This window comes from Periplaneta americana, chromosome 5 (genome assembly GCF_040183065.1).
Source record: "Periplaneta americana isolate PAMFEO1 chromosome 5, P.americana_PAMFEO1_priV1, whole genome shotgun sequence".
Classification (NCBI taxonomy): domain Eukaryota; kingdom Metazoa; phylum Arthropoda; class Insecta; order Blattodea; family Blattidae; genus Periplaneta; species Periplaneta americana.
This window is the reverse complement of record NC_091121.1, coordinates 125,009,577-125,027,435: the sequence shown is the minus strand read 5'-3', so window position 1 is coordinate 125,027,435 and position 17,859 is coordinate 125,009,577. Positions and strand designations below refer to the sequence as shown.

Here is a 17,859-nt window from a genome sequence, read left to right as displayed (position 1 = left end):
GTCAGTTTAGGAACTAACTTAAATTTTAACACATCATCATGCATATCATAGATAGTTCTAATATGTGACCAAGATACAGGTTTTTCCATGTAATGCAAATCATATCGTAATAAGTTGTTCCTAATGGACTTCAAAAGGTGTGGTAGATTATACATGAAATGAATTTTATTCCCATTGACTTCAAAATACGGTCTTACTGCTGAAACCCCCAATTTAGATGCCAAACTTTGATTATTTGTACCTTGATCACATATTAAAACCTTAATATGGAACCCGATTTTGTGAAGTTCACAAAAACACAAATTGACAATGTTCAAGAGAGATGTAGCAGATATAGGACCATCAGATATCCAATAACCTATTACCTGTTTCCATCCCTTCTTAATCCCTTTAACCATTGCCATCAAACAATGGTTACCTATTTTCATGGGATATCTTGCTATTACATCGTCAGCAAAACCCTTAATCATATCAGATTTAGAGTCATAATGCAGCTGCTGACGTATGGCAATTTCATCAATGATCAGAGGACATACATTCTCTGATCTGTCAGACAGAGGCCCTGCAGCAAGTGACTTAAGAGTTGTCAAAACAGGCTGCATAAGACCTGGCTCAATGTCTATTTTGTTCTGATAACTTTGAAGTGTCTTGATACTGGGCAATAGGAAAAGTTTTTTTCATAAAATTATACCCTTTAGGACTGTGATAAAATAATGACAAAGAAAAATCTTTCATGACGTCACTCCATCTATATCCATGTTTATGAATTTTTCTCATCTGCACCTGTGCCTTGTATATCTTTTGAACAATTGTTGGCAGTTGAGATGATGTGGCCATTGGCTCCCTTCTCCTTCCAACTTGATCCGAAATTCTGTCTTCTTCGACTTGTTGCAATTTTTTCTCCAGTCTCTTCACCTTTGCTTTCAGAGCTGCTATTTTAGTTTGTTGCTCCTGGGTGAAGATGAGAAGTGAGGACTGGAGAAAAGTTTTCGTTTTGCAACACCAGGACCTAAAGATTACGAAATTAACTTCTGATTAATCTAATTACTGGGAACTATTTTAAATAAAAAATGAAACGTGACAACACCTTTAGCCTTGTTAAGTTAATGTAGGCCTAACAAAAGGCATGCAAGCTATGGATAGGCTATATAACATACTACAAAATTGACAATACATCAAAATGTGATCTATATTTACCAAGTTTGGAAAGAAGGGGTAGCTGAAGCTGAAGGAAACTGTTCCATCTTGGATGTATTCATGTCAGTATCTAAGGAAATAAATGATAAATTAAATTGAAGCAAGAATTGAACAGACTTTGTGCTCCATTCATTTCAAACTGCTCTTACCTGTACAAATTATAACTCATATAAATGTTAAATAACAGTAACAATCCAAAAGTTTAATGCTGCAACAAATTTGATTGTGTTAATCTGAATTGTTCATTGTAATGTAATATAAAATATTTTTTTTTTGCTAATAGGCTGGGCCATAGAGGACAACTGATACTAACAGAAAGGGATAATCAGCAGAGGTGTTGGGATATTAAAGAGAAGTCAGTAAGAGGGAATGATGGTGTACTTCGTGCCAGGGAGACTTGTCAGGATATCAGTTGCAATATCGATCGTCTGGTTCAAAAGTGCGACAATTCAAAAAAACAAGTTTTGAGATATCTTCAGTTGAAAGTTTCAAATAAATCCCCTAAAAAGGGACAGATTTGTGGTTCATAACCACGACAATTAGAAATGAGTCAGTATTCAGGACGAGTATGTCACGATCTTCCAGTTCATTATTAATAGATTTCGAAATGCAGTAATAATGAATTAATAAAGTCCATAGTTATAATTACTACTAAAGCAGTTTATTTCGTTTTTATTCATTTTGGTTGTAAATATGACTTATCTCAATATTGAATCGGAAAGATCTCCGAAAGGGGCTTTCAGTAGTATAAATAACTAAAAAATGGCAATTTTTGAGTTGTCACACTTTTGAACTGGACGATCGATATATAACAAGATAAACACCCTGCCCTGTAGTTAAGAGGATTTGTTATTATTCGCTACTGTAAAAGAATGAAGTATGAAAACTGCAGACATATGGCAGGGGGCAATTAACTTAAATGATTACTAGCATGTTACCAGGCTCACAAGACAGTATCGCTTACCTTCAGCTGTGGGAACCACATTGAATAGGAGCGATGGTTGCTGATAGCCCCTCAGCTGTTCACCAATCATACTGTTCCCTGTAATAATCACAAAAAAAACGAAACATAATTAATTATGTATTTTGAAACATGTAATGTAAGAACAGCTGATGAGGAACTAAGGCATTCCTTGAAATCCATAAACTTGACTAAGTGGAATAATTACCTTGTTGGCATGCATCTTTATTCATCCCGGCATATGCCGTCGAAGCAGTAATCTTTGAAGCTGGAGTACTCATAGGAGCAGGAATTGTTTGAGGTATAGCTGCCAAGCCTGCAGCCTGCTCAGTTGCAGCTTGTAAACCTATGAGACTACGCGTACCTGAAAATAAAGAAAAGAGTAATGAAATCGGAAATTTTAAACATGAATGACATAAAAACATTGCTAGTGTACTAATTACCTTCGGCAGCTGCAGAATCAATCTTCGCCCTCCTAGCATACGTCCGCAAAGTCTTGTGATGTCTGAAAGTTGGGGTAGACCCCGGTGAGAAGGTCGCTCGAGGCATAACTGGGCTAGATGGTGGGCTCCGGATTTTAGGGTTTGATGGCACCACTAATCCATTAGCATGAACAGTGGGCACTGCAGTTTGCTTAAGTATCACTTTTTGTGAAGAGCTATAATAGTCAGACTCAATGAAGTGGTCCATGCAGATTCTCAACCTGTGTGTGGCATCTGCGGCAACTCGATACCGGTCCTCTAGCCCACAAAATCGGAGCCACTTCCAACACCTAAAGCAATGGATTACAATTATTAATGAGATAAAGTAGAAGAAATATTGAATAGAAATCATGCAAAAACTTGGGGAAAAAATAATAACTTATCTGCTGCATTTGTGTTATTTTAAGAGATGTCTAATGCGCATCACTAGGTGGTGAGTGACCATAGGTAAACTGGTAGCAGCAACAGATATTGGGTACAAACTAAATTATATATTAGGCCTAAGCTTATTATTATTATTGTTATTATTATTATTATTATTATTATTATTATTATTATTATTACACATGATTGAGAATTTCTCCAGAATGGCTAACTACATCAAAGAAGGCATAATTTTATTTTCCATAACTGTGAGATGTTTATACTAAAAACCACATGGTTTTAGTTTGCAGCCATGTGGCCTAATGCTACAATTCGGGTTTACGAGGTTTCATTTTCAGCCTTCTTGCTCTTTTTCGTCAATATTTCACATTTCGTTACAGTTTGACTGAATTTCGGAACCATCTAAATTTATACTCTTACTATAATCCTAAATAAATTAGCAGAAAGCAATGCACAGCTCGTCTAACCTACTTCACCAAAAAGTACATTGTTTTCAAGTGTAAGGTTTAGGCTACACAGGACACAATAATAATACTAAAGCTTACCTCATAGGTTCCTGAGGAAAAGAGAAAAAATGCTTCCCTCCCACAGTATTAACAGTCTTGCATCCAGGCGCTGAGCATCTTCCTCGAATCTTTTGCATTTTTCTGGCATCCATCTTGCCTTCATAACGCTGTTGGCTGGTCATCGGCCAACGTTCTGACTACTTCGTATCGGAAAGTGGAGAATGCTGGTTCTCACGTAGTTCTATGATTTACCACCTACGACGTCGGGCGCTGATCACCTTATTTCAGAATACCGCATCTAGATCGTGCTGACCGCAGTTTCGCATCCTATTATATATTTATCCATGACCGTAGTATACATTTCCTGTATAGCATAAAATATAAAATCAGTTACGCAAAACCCGTTTTCTGATGTGTTATCATATGTCTATGCACACTTTTAACTTGCCTGCCGCTAGGGGGCTACTGTCGCGCCAGCTGTCGAATCTTGGCATATTTTATACGTATGAGTTGCGCGACTGTATGTATTAGACTGTGCTACAACTCCACCACATGTACACTGACGTTCGAAGATATCTGACCCCACTAATCGATAATGTTCAACGAGCTAGAAGTAGAATATAGAGTAGCGATCGCGCCGCCATCTTTGAAACTTTTGAACCTATGTCCGCCATGTTTTAACTAGTCAAGAAGTGGACCACTCCTATAGCATAATACAGAAAGTGACTGTATAGAACATGTTGTAACCCACGAATCTTATTTTATATCGCATTAACCTATATATTCCATTTTACTAACACTTCTTTATTTTAACAGCTGTCAGAAAACTCATGCAGCAACAATTTATTCCATTCACCTTACGTTAACATCGAAGCTTAAAGATGTGGATACAAGTGGGCGCGGTTCCTACAGCAGGAGGCTGAAAGAGAATGTTTAGAATATTGCATCTTGTTAATATTATTTTATATTGCAATAACTCACATATCCCATTTTTACCAGTGGGAAGGAAAAGGCACGCAATATTTTCTTCTACACATCTCACATTGAGATTGAAGTTTTAAGATGTGGAACATGTACAGAAGTGGGCGTGGTTTCTATAAGATGAAACGGAAAGGGTAGTCCAGGATAGTTGCATTTTGTGAATCTTATTTTATATTGCAATAACTCGTATATCTCATTTTTACTAACACTTTATTTTTAATAGTCAGTAAATCCATGCAGAAAGATTTTATTCCATACATCTTAGCTTAGCTAAATTAACATTAAAGCTTTTAGATGTGGAACTAGAGTTACACAATTTTTTGGCGAGATGAGATGAGGCTGAGGATTCGCCATAGATTATCTGACATTTCCATACGGTTAGGGAAAACCTCTGAAATAACCCAACCAGATAATCAGCCCAAGCACAGCTCCAGATCACCAGACAAGTAGTCTGCCAACTAAGCTATGTTGATGGCTCTACAAAAATATACAATACATAGCAAGCAGTTGAACTATACAAAAACATACAATGTACAGCAAGCAGATTAATTCAGTTTGAAAGCATAAACAATTCAATCAGTTGAGCTATACAAAAATATAGAATACTCAGCAAGCCGATTAATCAAATTTAAAATCATTAGCAATTCAATCAACTAAGATATACCAAAATAGATAATACATATGAAGGAGATTATTATTCAGTTCACAAGCATGAAAAATCCATGAGGTAAACTAAAAAATAAATGCAATACACAGCAAGCTACAATTGAGGGGCCCAGTGGAAAAGGAGCCCATGGCATATTCCTGCTGATTTTTACACGCTTTCAGTGGAAGACACATAAGCTCCAGTTTCGTCGGACAGACATAGACTGCTTAAGGTCGTATTCATGTCAGTGTGTTATACAAATCTGGATTCTCGTGGTGTTCTATTGAATTTTCCTCTGCCACAGAAGAGAAAGCTTCTTCGAAACTTCGCTTCTTTTCTTTTCAAATGAGCTGGAAACTTGAATATAGTTGGTATTGCATTGGACAACAAACGTCTCCTCTCGTTCACAAAATACATGTATTTTGTATCGAAATGTGCAGAACACGAAACACTATGTACTTTGGGAAACCATTTGTCTCTCTTCATTTGTGAAACCCACTGCTTAGTCAACAAATAATTTTTCAGTCGGAATCTGTAAAAATAATGAACATGTTACAGAATCTTTCTATCAATTTATAATAACAGTTATAACTGTTATTATATGAATAGTAATACCAAATTATGGCAGACTACTTACCTGAAATATTAAATATTCTTTGTTTTGTCGCTTCGGTTGCTACAGTTGTAAGACGAGCACACAAGAGGCATCTTAATAGAGAATTTAAAAATCTCCACGTACTTATACAACGAGCACAGAATGCATAGAGTAAACATAAACAGCTTGGAGGTGAAGCCGCTTTTGTAGACCGTCGCCATTATGATGCTACCAAAACATTGGGCTCCCGGTTAGCACATGGGCAGTTGATTGTGATGTTGCATCGTTGTTTTAATTAATAAATGAAGTAATTTCAATATGCCTACATGTACTGCGTAAGGCTGCACAAACAGGTTTTCAAAAAAATTCCTGGAATAACTTTTCACAGGTAAATATGCATGTGTGAAATGTACTTATTACCGGTAGATAATGAATGATTTAGACTAGGTTAGTCGGTTAGATTCGTATTGTTCACGTATTTGTTTGATTAAGAGAAAGGATTAGTGTATTGATATTATTGTAATTAATTTTTATAATCACTAAATCAGACACGCTTTGTAAACTTAGCATTTACGAGCGAAGCTAACCTAACAACCCAAGTTGGAAGTTTGTGTCGCGTGCTATAAAAAATGGGTGTACCCAGGTTTCTCTTCAACCGAATGCACGTATTCGTTTGATGAAAAAGAAATAGTGTATTAATATTATTGTATTTAATTTTTATAATCACGAAATCAGACATGCTTTGCAGACTTAGCATTTACGAGCGAAGCTAACCTAACATCCCATGTTGGAAGTTTGTGTCGAGTGCTATAGAAAACGGGTGTACCGAGGTTTCTCTTAAACCGAATGCACGTATTCGTTTGATGAAGAAAAAGAAATAGTGTATTAATATTATTGTATTTAATTTTTATAATCACGAAATCAGACATGCTTTGCAGACTTAGCATTTACGAGCGAAGCTAACCTAACAACCCATGTTGGAAGTTTGTGTCGAGTGCTATAGAAAACGGGTATACCGAGGTTTCTCTTAAACCGAATGCACGTATTCGTTTGATGAAGAAAAAGAAATAGTGTATTAATATTATTGTAATTAATTTTTATAATCACGAAATCAGACTTATGCTTTGCAGACTTAGTAGCTTCATTAACTCGGTCGTGAACTGACTTGACCCACTTGGTAATAAAACTTCACTTTTGTTCGCCGTTATAATCTAATTATATACTATAAACGAAGAGCCTATCAAATATTATATGGTTAAGAGCATTCCAGTTTTTCTCTAAACAAAATCGGGACATCTATACGAAATATTGGCAAAAGGAAGAGAATGATAATTTGCGTTAAGAAGCAAGTTTCATTATTAAATCGAAGCAAATGGATCAACTTATAAAAGTAATTATTATAGGGTAGCATTTTTATTGGACTAGTAGCAAAATAAGGTCAAACTGTTATCTTCCTTTTTTATCATTATTGTTTGTTTAACCTTCCAGATTATCTATTAAATACCATACTGCAATTTGAAGAGCTGCCAATTTAAATAACCTGTATATATGTGATTTATCGATGACAGTTTCGTGATTTTTGCTTAAAATACGTGCATAGCGATTCTATATTACGAAACAAACAAGAAAGTGTGAGTCCTACAAGAAATTAGGGACATATGGAATTCTTATCACAAGATCTTCTATAACGTAATAGCAATTTTCAATGTTTTGGTAGCAACAAGATGGCGTCAGGTCCATCAAACCGGCTTCACTCCGTCCAATGGTATTAAGATGCTAGTGTCTACTCTATTGTATCATGGATAAATATATAATAAATAAATAAATATATATTATATATTTATCCATGATTGTATTCTGTGCTCGTTATACTTATACGCCTACTTCTGCTACAGCGAGATACTAGTTAAAACATGGCGACCGGTAGTTCAAGCTAGTACCACAAAAAGCGCTGATACAGACGTGAAAGCCACTGTATATTCTATTTCTAGTTCGTTGATAATGTTCGACAACTTCTTCGTGTAACGGTCGCTCAACGAGTTAGAAAGAGAAAGATATAGAGTGGTCATTGCGCCGCCATGTTTGAAGAAAATTGAACGGCCGTCCGCCATGAACTTATGCGCCCAAAACAAAGTGGGTGTGGCGATAAGTGACATTAGAATCGTCAGCTGTCAAAATTGCATGGTATAATACATATTTATTCACGCCTTAACATCTGTGGTCATGTCGTGTGTTTAGAATGTGTGGGTATATGAGTAGGGCGTTTTTATTCAGTTGAGTTCCTCTTTCTATTGTGTGTTGTAGATGGCTTGTGTTCATGTAACCGATTATAGACTTTGATTAATATTTTTGGTATTGGTAATTGAGGCGGTGATGAATCATGGCATGTATCTTTCCAATCCCGCATTTGCCTTTATGACTAAGGAAATCATGAAAAACCCCAGTCAGATTGTCGGCCACGGGGTTTTTGCCCGAGCCAACTCGCTCGGTTGTATATCATTGTTTATGGAAATAAAAAAAGTGAGGTACCCTACATAAATATTATTTTAAGAAACACAGGAAACGAATATGGGTAATTATGAGCGCAGGAACGCCATTTCGTAACACCTTTTAAAATAACTCAGCTCCAGTGAGCTCTATGGTAAAATGTTTATTTATTATGGGCTGTATGGTCCAGTAAAAATACTCGTGAACAAAAGGAAATTTAAGTATATAAAATTAGAGTATTTTATGTGGACCAAATAAAGTTGCAATAATCAAGTAATGCAATATTTCGACAGAATATCAAATTTTCTGTGCGTAAAGATCTATTTTCATCTTACCTCAGTCCTCATAAGTAGTACTAATCCATTTAGATAAATTGCAAAATTTCAAATAGTGAAGGAATTATCCAAATTAGCTTCTGAGATTATTTCATACGCTTCACACAAACACAAATATTCTCTGTATATTAATATTGATAAACCTCAAGGCCGCCTTAAATAGACGGAGTCATTTGTTTTTATTTTATTATAGCCATAGACGTCGTTCCTGCAATAACTCCTAAGTGACATATCGATTTTCAGATTTTTGCTTTATTAAATAACTTAAATAATTATACAGCAAATAATACAACCTCCTATTTTTTTCTTTCTTTCTTTCTTTCTTTCTTTCTTTCTTTCTTTCTTTCTTTCTTTCTTTCTTTCTTTCTTCTTTCTTTCTTTCTTTCGAAAATGTAAGAATTCACGATCTCCTATGCACCATTGCCATAGAATGAATAAATCTCTTTTCTCTTCCTACTGAAAAATTTTATATTTTGCACATAGGAGTTACGGAACAAAGTCGCTATAATCTGAGGTGGTGGTGAAAATGTATTGTTATCTTAAAACTCTTGTATATCCTTAAATATCAGTCCTATAAAAAAATGTCCTTGGAATAAAACTTATCGGAAATCATTTTCAAAGAAACTTTTGTTATGTAACATGTTTCACAAAAATCAATAATAAGCGAGATATTTCGATTTATTTAATTCAGGCCCTCTTAAAACCTCCCTTTTAAATAAAGTATTTTGAATGTCATATAGTCTAAAATATAAGCTACAACGAACTTAATGTATATTCCAATTTTCATCGAAATCTGCTGAGCCATTATCGCGTGAAAAGGTAACAAACATCCAGACAACATACATACAAACAAAGATTTCAAAAAAGCGATTTTCGGTCTCAGGATGATGAATTATACATGTTAACACCAATTTTTTTTGGAAAAGCGAATGTTACCAGAAAAATTTCGGTTACAGATTTACTATTAGTATAGAGTGCAGTAACTCATATATCCCTTTTATACCATTGGGAAGGAAACCTACGCAACATTTTATTCCATACACCTTACATTGACATTGAAGCTTTAAGATGTGAAACAAATACAGAAGTGGGCATGATTCCTATAGCGTGAGACGGAAAGGGTAGTCCAAGATAGTTGTATATTGTGAATCTTATTTTATATCGCAATAACTCGTATATCCAATTTTTTACAATGCCTTCCTTATTTTCAATAGTCGTCAGTAAACCCATGCAGCAACATTTTATTCCATACATCTTAGCAGTGGCGTGGCGTGGGTCCAAGAGTAGGGGAAGATCGTCTGTAAAAGGGTATTTTCCAACTTTTGCCATAAATTATATACATTTAATTGTTTTCTGAATTATGTTAACATTTTCATAAACCTGAAAATCCTTACCTTATTTTTGAAGTTGAGTTCAATCCTCCGACATTTGTTGGCGAAGATATCTATGACGTCATCATTAAATGTCGGTATTCTCCTTAGTTTTGCAAAATATGCCTTCTCAATGCTAAGAAGAGCAAGTGACGACAATCTATCTTGACCTTGAGAGTTTCGAAGATATGTCTTTATGCGCTTCAGCGTTGTAAAAGATATTTCAGCAGAAGCGCTAGATGCTGAGATGGTTATAATGAGTTGGGCAAGCCTGTATACTCAGGGAGTACATCCGTAACATCAGAATTTATTTATTTATTTTTTATTATTTAATTATTGGTCGACCAGCAAACTTGTTATACAGACCACTGTTAAATTATGGAATAACACATGCAGAATATCATGCTGAGGTTGGCTCTAAAGGCTCCTCTAAGTAATTTAAATTAGTTAATTAATAATTTTGTGAATTATGAGACTAAAAATATGATAATGATTTCCGTGTTAAATTTATGAAGAGTCATCAGCATCGCTGAGAAAGATGTCTTTAGGAAGTTTCCTTTTAAGTCTAGAAGGCTGACAAGATCTTGCTCCAATGTTATATGTCACAGCTCCAGGAACACCAAGAAGTTTGTTGAAGAAAGATTTTGACATTGAATGGATGTACTGTTCTAGTGGTAGAATTCCCAATTCTTGATGCAGTTGTTGATTTCTTACAAACCAGGGGGCATTTGTTGCTGTTCGCAGGAACTTGTTCTGGAGAACTTGTAGGCGATGCATGTGAGTCTTATTTGCTGTCCCCCACACTTGCGCTGCATAAGTTAAAAGAGTCGTACAAGCAAGGTGTAGAGTAGCATTGAACAATCCAATCCAATTTGTGAACGTCTATTAACCAAGGGGTATAATTTTCGAATTCTGGAAGACGCTAGTGTAACAATGCGAGTTATATGGGCATTCCATGTAAGTTTCGTGTCTAATAATATTCCCAAATATTTGACAGCTTCTTGACTAGAGAGCCATGTAACTTGTTCATTTAGAAGAACCAAAGGAGGTGGATTATGAATAGGCCTTAAAGAGAAGATTTTAGCTTCTGTCTTGGTAATGTTGAGTAGTAATCTCCAGTCGGAGAACCATTTAGACAGCTCCTGTAAGGATGTCTGAAGAGTGCTGATTGCAGTATTTAGGTTACTATGAGAATAAAAGAGAACTGTATCATCAGCATACATAGCTATGTGTGACGGTTGTAAACATGGAAAGTCATATGTGAAGAGATTGAAGAGAAGTGGTGACAGTATGGATCCTTGTAGTACTCCGGCTAAAACTGGACGAAGCGTTGATTTAATATCATCTATACGTACTGAGAACTGACGCTCAGATAAAAAAACTTTTCACGATGCGTGTGAGATAGTCAGGAAAACCAATTCCATATAATTTTAGCATTAAACCATCATGCCAAACAGTATCAAATGCTTGGGCAATATCCAGAAACACAGCGGCAGTATACTGTTTTTCTTCAAAGCCTTTTATATTGAATTCAGTGATTCTTTGCAGTTGGTGTGTTGTAGAATGTTTCGGACGAAAGCCAAACTGAAAATCTGGTATTATCTCGTTTCGGAACGTAAATTTACAAATGCGATGATGAATAACCTTCTCAAACAATTTCGATAGCGTGGGCAGTAAGCTAATGGGTCGATAACTAGATGGCAATTGCTTAGGTTTGTTAGGCTTATGAAAAACAATTATTTCAGCAAGCTTCCAGACTCTACGAAAGTACCCAATTAAAAGGGCAACATTGAAAATTATCGTCAAATAAGTAAGAGCTTTGTTGGTAAGCTTCTTTAGTACAATGTTGGGTATAAGATCATGACCTGGAAATTTTTTATTTGGAAGCCTTTGAATGAAGTGAGACAATTCTTGAGGAGTAGTATAGGAAATTTTCTCTGGCACAGTCGGTTTATTAATATTTTCTATAAGTCCTTCTTCAAATTCAGAGGTAGTCTGTTCATTTTTATTCTCATTTGAGGTGAACACATGTTGATAATGAGATGCAAGCAAATTACATTTCGACTCTGCGTCTGTGGCTGTTTGAGAGTCTAAACGAAGTGTCGGGATGGCTGTTGGCTCGCGCAGAATACGCTTTGTGGCGTACCAAAGAGTATTATCAGGTGCAGATAGAGATGATTAGTAAGACTGATACGACTGTAGACGGTGTTGTTCAAGATTTGTCTTGATTAATCGTATAAGATAATTCAGCTTCTTCTGTTGCCATGGTTGCCTCTCTCGTTGCCATTGTCTACGAATACGATGTTTTTCCTTAATTAATTGGAGTATGGAAGATGGTAAGTAGTAGCGGGTTAATGCCCGCTTGGATCATACTGTAGAATAATTTACACATGAACATATTGTGTCCGTAAAATGTTGAACATCATTGTCAATATCTTTTGCTGTTAGTGGATGATATTCTGTGACTAACATTGAGTCTAGAGTCAACTGAAATTTATCCCAATCAACAAAACCATTAATAAGGCGTTGCACTTTAGGTGTTACATTAGGAGACAAGTGGAAAGTAATCAACACTGGACAATGATCTGAATCAAGTGCTGTTAATGATGCAATATAAGTTGGTAAATGCATATTCTTTTGAATTCCAATGTCAAGGATATCAGGAAGGTTGAGGGGATTATATGGATAGTGTGTTGGTTCAGTTGGTGCGAGAATATGGAGACTAAAGTTGTTAATACAGTCGTAAAGACGATGTGCATTTGGGTTCGTTACTCTGCAGCCCCATGATGTGTGTTTGCAGTTTAGATCGCCCACAAGAAGTGTTGAACCGACTGAGGGAAATAATAGAGCAAGGTATGCAGTATTTAGCAAATATTTTGGGGGCTTATAAGCACAAAATAAACCAAAATCATGATTACTTTGACACTTAATTTTAATTCCGTCTGTTTCTATATCAGATGTATAAGGAAGAAGGACCTGATGATGTGTTATATTGCGTTTAATTAAAATGGCAACACCACCAGATGCAGTTGAAGCATTCCTATCGTTTCTGTATATTTTATATCCTGGAACAGTGAAGACTTCGTTTGGAAGAAGGTGAGTTTCTGTGATGCAGGCTATCAAAATATTGTGTGTTGACAAAAAGGCAATCAGAGAAGATCGTTTCATTCTAATACCATCAGCATTCCAATTGATTATAGTGAGCTGATGAATAGAAATTTTATTACTTACTGCCATTCTGGAAGTAAGATGACAGAGAAGAGATAAAGTAATCTTTAATTTCTGACAAGAATGGAGTCAAGAGAGTGATAATGTGTGGGATAACCTTAGAGAGTAGATCAGTTAAGAGAGATGAGGAGGAAGATTCTGGAGCAGGTTGATTTATAGGGTGACGATGACTCTGATTAAAGGATCCTTTCACTGCATTCGCATACGTGTTAGATCGAGAATTTGCTTGAAATTTTGACGTAGATGGTTGAGACATTGAAGGATTTACTTGATGCTGAGTATCTACTTTGCGTTGAAGTAATGGTTGCGAAGATTTTGGAACATGAGTCCGTTGTTCTTGTCTCAACTGAACACCAGGTGAGAATTTTTCCTTGAATTGTAAATAGTGTTCACAACCTCTGTAATTAGCTGGATGTTGTTGATGACAGTTCACGCACTTAGGTGGTGTTGTTTTAGGATTAGGGCATTGAGAGAAATGATGAGCCTCTAGACATCATACACAGCGTGGTTCAAGTTGACAATAGTTCTTAGTATGACCAAAATTTTGGCACCTTGTACACTGAGGAATCTCTTTGGATTGGCGTCTGATATCGACTTTAACTACACTGTACAGTAGGCGACTGAGATTTAATATTGATTTACCTTGGTCATTGTTGTATAGTTCTATTGCAAAAAGTGGAGTGGGCTGTTTGTTCTTTCCTAGGAGTTTCGTTACGTTATGAACTGGATAGTTAAGTTCTTCAAGGGCGACTTTTATCTCGTGGTCACTAAGAGAGTAGGGTACATTTCGAATAACAGCAGAAAATTTCTTTTCAGAGGGATTTTTATAAGTATAATATTGCTGACGAATTGAATAAAAGTAAGTAGAAAGTGATCGAAAATCATTGGATGTTGATGCGTATACTTTTATGATTGAACCTTTCAACTCCGTATGAAATTCTGATTGTACATGTTTGTGTATGTTTTGTAATAAGAGCTGATAGTTCTCAATGTTCTTTAAGCAGATAGGTGGAATTTTTTCCTTTTGAAGTGTAGAAGCAGCAGAAGGTTCCTCCATACTGTCTTCTGTAGCTAAAGGCTGAAATCTGTTTTGAGTTGGAATGTTGGTGTAACACGTCATATTCTGTGCTATTTCTGTATTTGAACTTGTGCAGGGCCGCTTATTAATTTGCATATTAGAAAGGGACAATTTATTAAGTACCTATACAATTAAACGATACTCTCTTTGTGCATATGTGGTTCTTTATACAGTGCAGACAGCTCACTTCTCAATTTAGGGAAGGTAAAGAACTTACCATAACTCTCTTTTAGATTTGAAAGTTCATCTTCCGGGACCTTTTTTTTTTTAATTGTGAAAATTTTTGACATCTAAAAGAGGGAGGAATTTTAGCTTGGAAATGTCAATGAATCTTTGGTTATTGTTAGCATTCATAACATCAATTATTTCGAAAAATAATCTTCTATATGAAGATTTCCTATCTTCGCCTGAAACAGTTTCTAGTCTAGCTCTCTTTGTGCGGTTTGTGGGCAGCAAGTCACTTTCTAACTGAGATGTGACGATTTCAGTTTTACACCATATAGAGTCGAAATCTTCTCTGAGCCGTGTGAGATGAGCAGTGAAGTTATCAATGCTCTTTATGCAGAAACTAATATCAAGAATTTTTTTAAGAACTTAAAAGAGTGCATCAGAGTGGGGAAAAATTGAAGCGAATACAACAAGAAGGAAGTTGAAATCAAAGTCTTGCAATTTTGAAAGCAGGCCTGCAACTGAAATAATCGTATCAGAATTCCATTTGTCGAAATTTTCATTTATGGACATAAATAAATTGCGTAATTCCATTTTGTATTCATACAGAGTTTCTAGGAGCCTGCTGTTATAGTTCCATCTTGTGGGAGCTAAACTGGGAAATCGTTTTCTTATTTCAGTATCTAGTGCTTCTGTCCTCTTTGTAGATTTGGAAAAGAATGTCCCGAAACCTGTGAGGGTGATGAAAAATATTTTACACTGTTTGATGTAAAAATATTTTACACTGTTTGATGTAACTAACAGCTTGTGATAGAACTAAGTTCAATCTATGGGCGTAGCAATGCGCAAAAATTGCTTGGGGACATTTTTCGCGCACCCGAACTTGAAGCCCGCTGTGTTGTCCTGCCATAATGGCTGCTCCATCGTAAGTGTGAGCAAGTAACTTTTTCTCCATCAAAGTATTGAAAACATGCTGAACTGGGGCATTCGCGGAACGGTCCTCACTTATGTTCCTAAAACCTAGAAATCTTTCCTCAACACTACCGTCAATGTTCACATACCGAATTACGGCCGACAGTTGTGATTTTGTACTGATATCTGTCGTTTCATCCGAACGGAAGCAACCGGCTGCCGGTCCTGACGGACAGGGTTCTCGCGACACGACCCTAGCGGAATTTCCGATGACGATCGTCAGCATTCGTATGTCTTCGCTGGTCTTCGGAGAAAATTGTGTTGGCTGTTCTCAGTACTTTCCCACTCAACATGTGCTGGTGCGTTGTCCAGACAGATTGTTCTTAAAATGGGTGATGAAAAGTTAATTTTAACAGTGCTAATCGCGCTTCTGTGCTGATTGGCCTTCGAAATGTGATGTTTCCCTTCATTATTTCAGGTGCTAATAACAGATGAAGTTTTAAACATTTTTCTTCGCTCATACGAAAGTACACAAATGTGGGCAAAGATGGTTAAATTAATCAAAACACTTTTTTATATTGTTATGACTAGAGCCCGGATTGTATGTAATTACATATTCCGTTCCTACATATATAGCTATAAGGAAAGCTAAAAATCCGCGAATCGTATTGAATTTAAATTTAAATATACAGAATAAAGAATATAATTACAACAAACAAGACAAATATAAATAAAATAATACAATCAATATAAAAAAGGAGATACAGTAGTATTAACAAAATTTGAGACCGAATGAGCAGCGCTCGTGTTCGGTCGCAGTTCAGATATAATATTAATAGGCCTATAAGAGAATATAAAATAAAATTAAAATTACAGTTACAGAAATTATATAATACAATATTAATATAAGAGAAATATAGAAAAAAATAATAAAAATAAATAAGTAAAATAAAATAGGAACTAAAATTTAAATTACAGCGACAATGGAATTATATAATATAACATTAACACAAGAGAAGAATAATATCGCACGTGAAAAGTAGAATAATATATATATATATATATATATTTCAAAATTATAGAATACAAATATAATATAGGTTGATTAATTCATACACATAGGCTATAAATTTATTTAATCAAATTGAAGATATTAACACGTTTCTAATTTTCTTGTTATATGTTAGTGGATTACATGTTAGAAATTCTGGGTGTAACTTAGTTAAAGCATTGTACAACCGAGGGCCAAAATTAATGCTATGCTTTAGACCAGCAGATGTGAGACATTTAGTTTCTATTAATGTTGAATTAATATTTCGTCTTGTGTCATAATTATGTGTCTGTAATACAAACTTATTACGATTTTTATGATAAAATTTTAACAGCGTATACTTATAAATTTGTTCAATATTAAATATATTAAATTCAGAATAAATTAATTTAGTTGAATAATCGAAACGTTTCTTCAAACAAATTTTAATTATTCGTTTTTGTAGTAAATTTAACGAATGAAATGTTTGTACTTCCACCCCAAACAATTATACCATATAGAATGGTAGACTGAATAATGGCCAAATAAACATTTCGTAGAACTCTAATGGGTAAGTAGCATCGAAGATTAACGAAAGGGATCATTATTCCGAAGTTTTAAATGTTTTTACATATTTTGGTGCATAACAAATATTTTGACATATATTATATATTTTTTAAATATTTTGAAGGATATTGTATATTTTGAAAGAATATATACATTTTTTCACTAATTTTCTCTCTACGTAATGCTTAAGTTCTTTTTTTTTTAAATTGTTTATAAAGCTTAGCCCTTCGTCTCTAGTGCATAAATATAATTTGATAATTGAAAATAATAACGTATTCTGTCAAAAAATGGACATCTCTTTGCAATGCTAATAGTTTGTAGGCTATATCCCTTGAGAAGTAACGGTAAGGTAGGTACAAATACCAATGCGAATGGTAGTAGTGAAGGAAAGAATTAAAATTACCCTGTGGGTATGACCGTTTCGCACAAACACCTCCAATCAGTTGCTCTAAAAGAAAACAATAGTTTTTTCTGTTTTTTTTTAAGAAACTTATTTTGACATCAGGTAATACAAGTAGCAAGCCTACTGCCATTCGCATCCAAGTTAAAAGACTGGATTTCAATTGACGATTCCTTTACTAAAATTGTAAAATCGTGCAGGCCTAAGTGTGTGACATACGCATTGGGTGCTCCATGAAGTCACAATTAGAATAGCATTTAAAAATTGGACTTCATGTGAGAAATAAAAAACGTGCTCCGTCGAAAAGAAAAATTTCTTCTTACACAAGTGGTGCTGAAACATTCGTCTTCTACAAGTGAATTTAATAAAAATTTGTGCATGGCAATGGTTGCTGCAAACATATACAGTGGTATAAACTTGGAGTTCCAAAGTTCCAAGCATTTCTACGCAAATACTGCAACTTCAATATTTCGCATGAATCAACACTCCGGAAAAAATATTTGAACTCCTGCTACACTGACACAATGGAAAC

The 17,859-nt window shown here is 35.2% G+C and overlaps 1 protein-coding gene across 1 annotated transcript; it reads right to left on the bottom strand.

The window, feature by feature from the left end:
* Positions 1-545: 545 nt before the first annotated feature.
* On the bottom strand, positions 546-2,640 carry LOC138700437 (uncharacterized). The gene is made up of 4 exons (XM_069827054.1): positions 2,595-2,640; positions 2,367-2,522; positions 2,162-2,239; positions 546-1,009 (listed from the first exon to the last, which is right to left on the bottom strand). Exons 1-4 carry the CDS (start codon positions 2,638-2,640, stop codon positions 933-935), a joined length of 357 nt encoding a protein of 118 aa, XP_069683155.1. The 3' UTR covers positions 546-932.
* Positions 2,641-17,859: the final 15,219 nt, after the last annotated feature.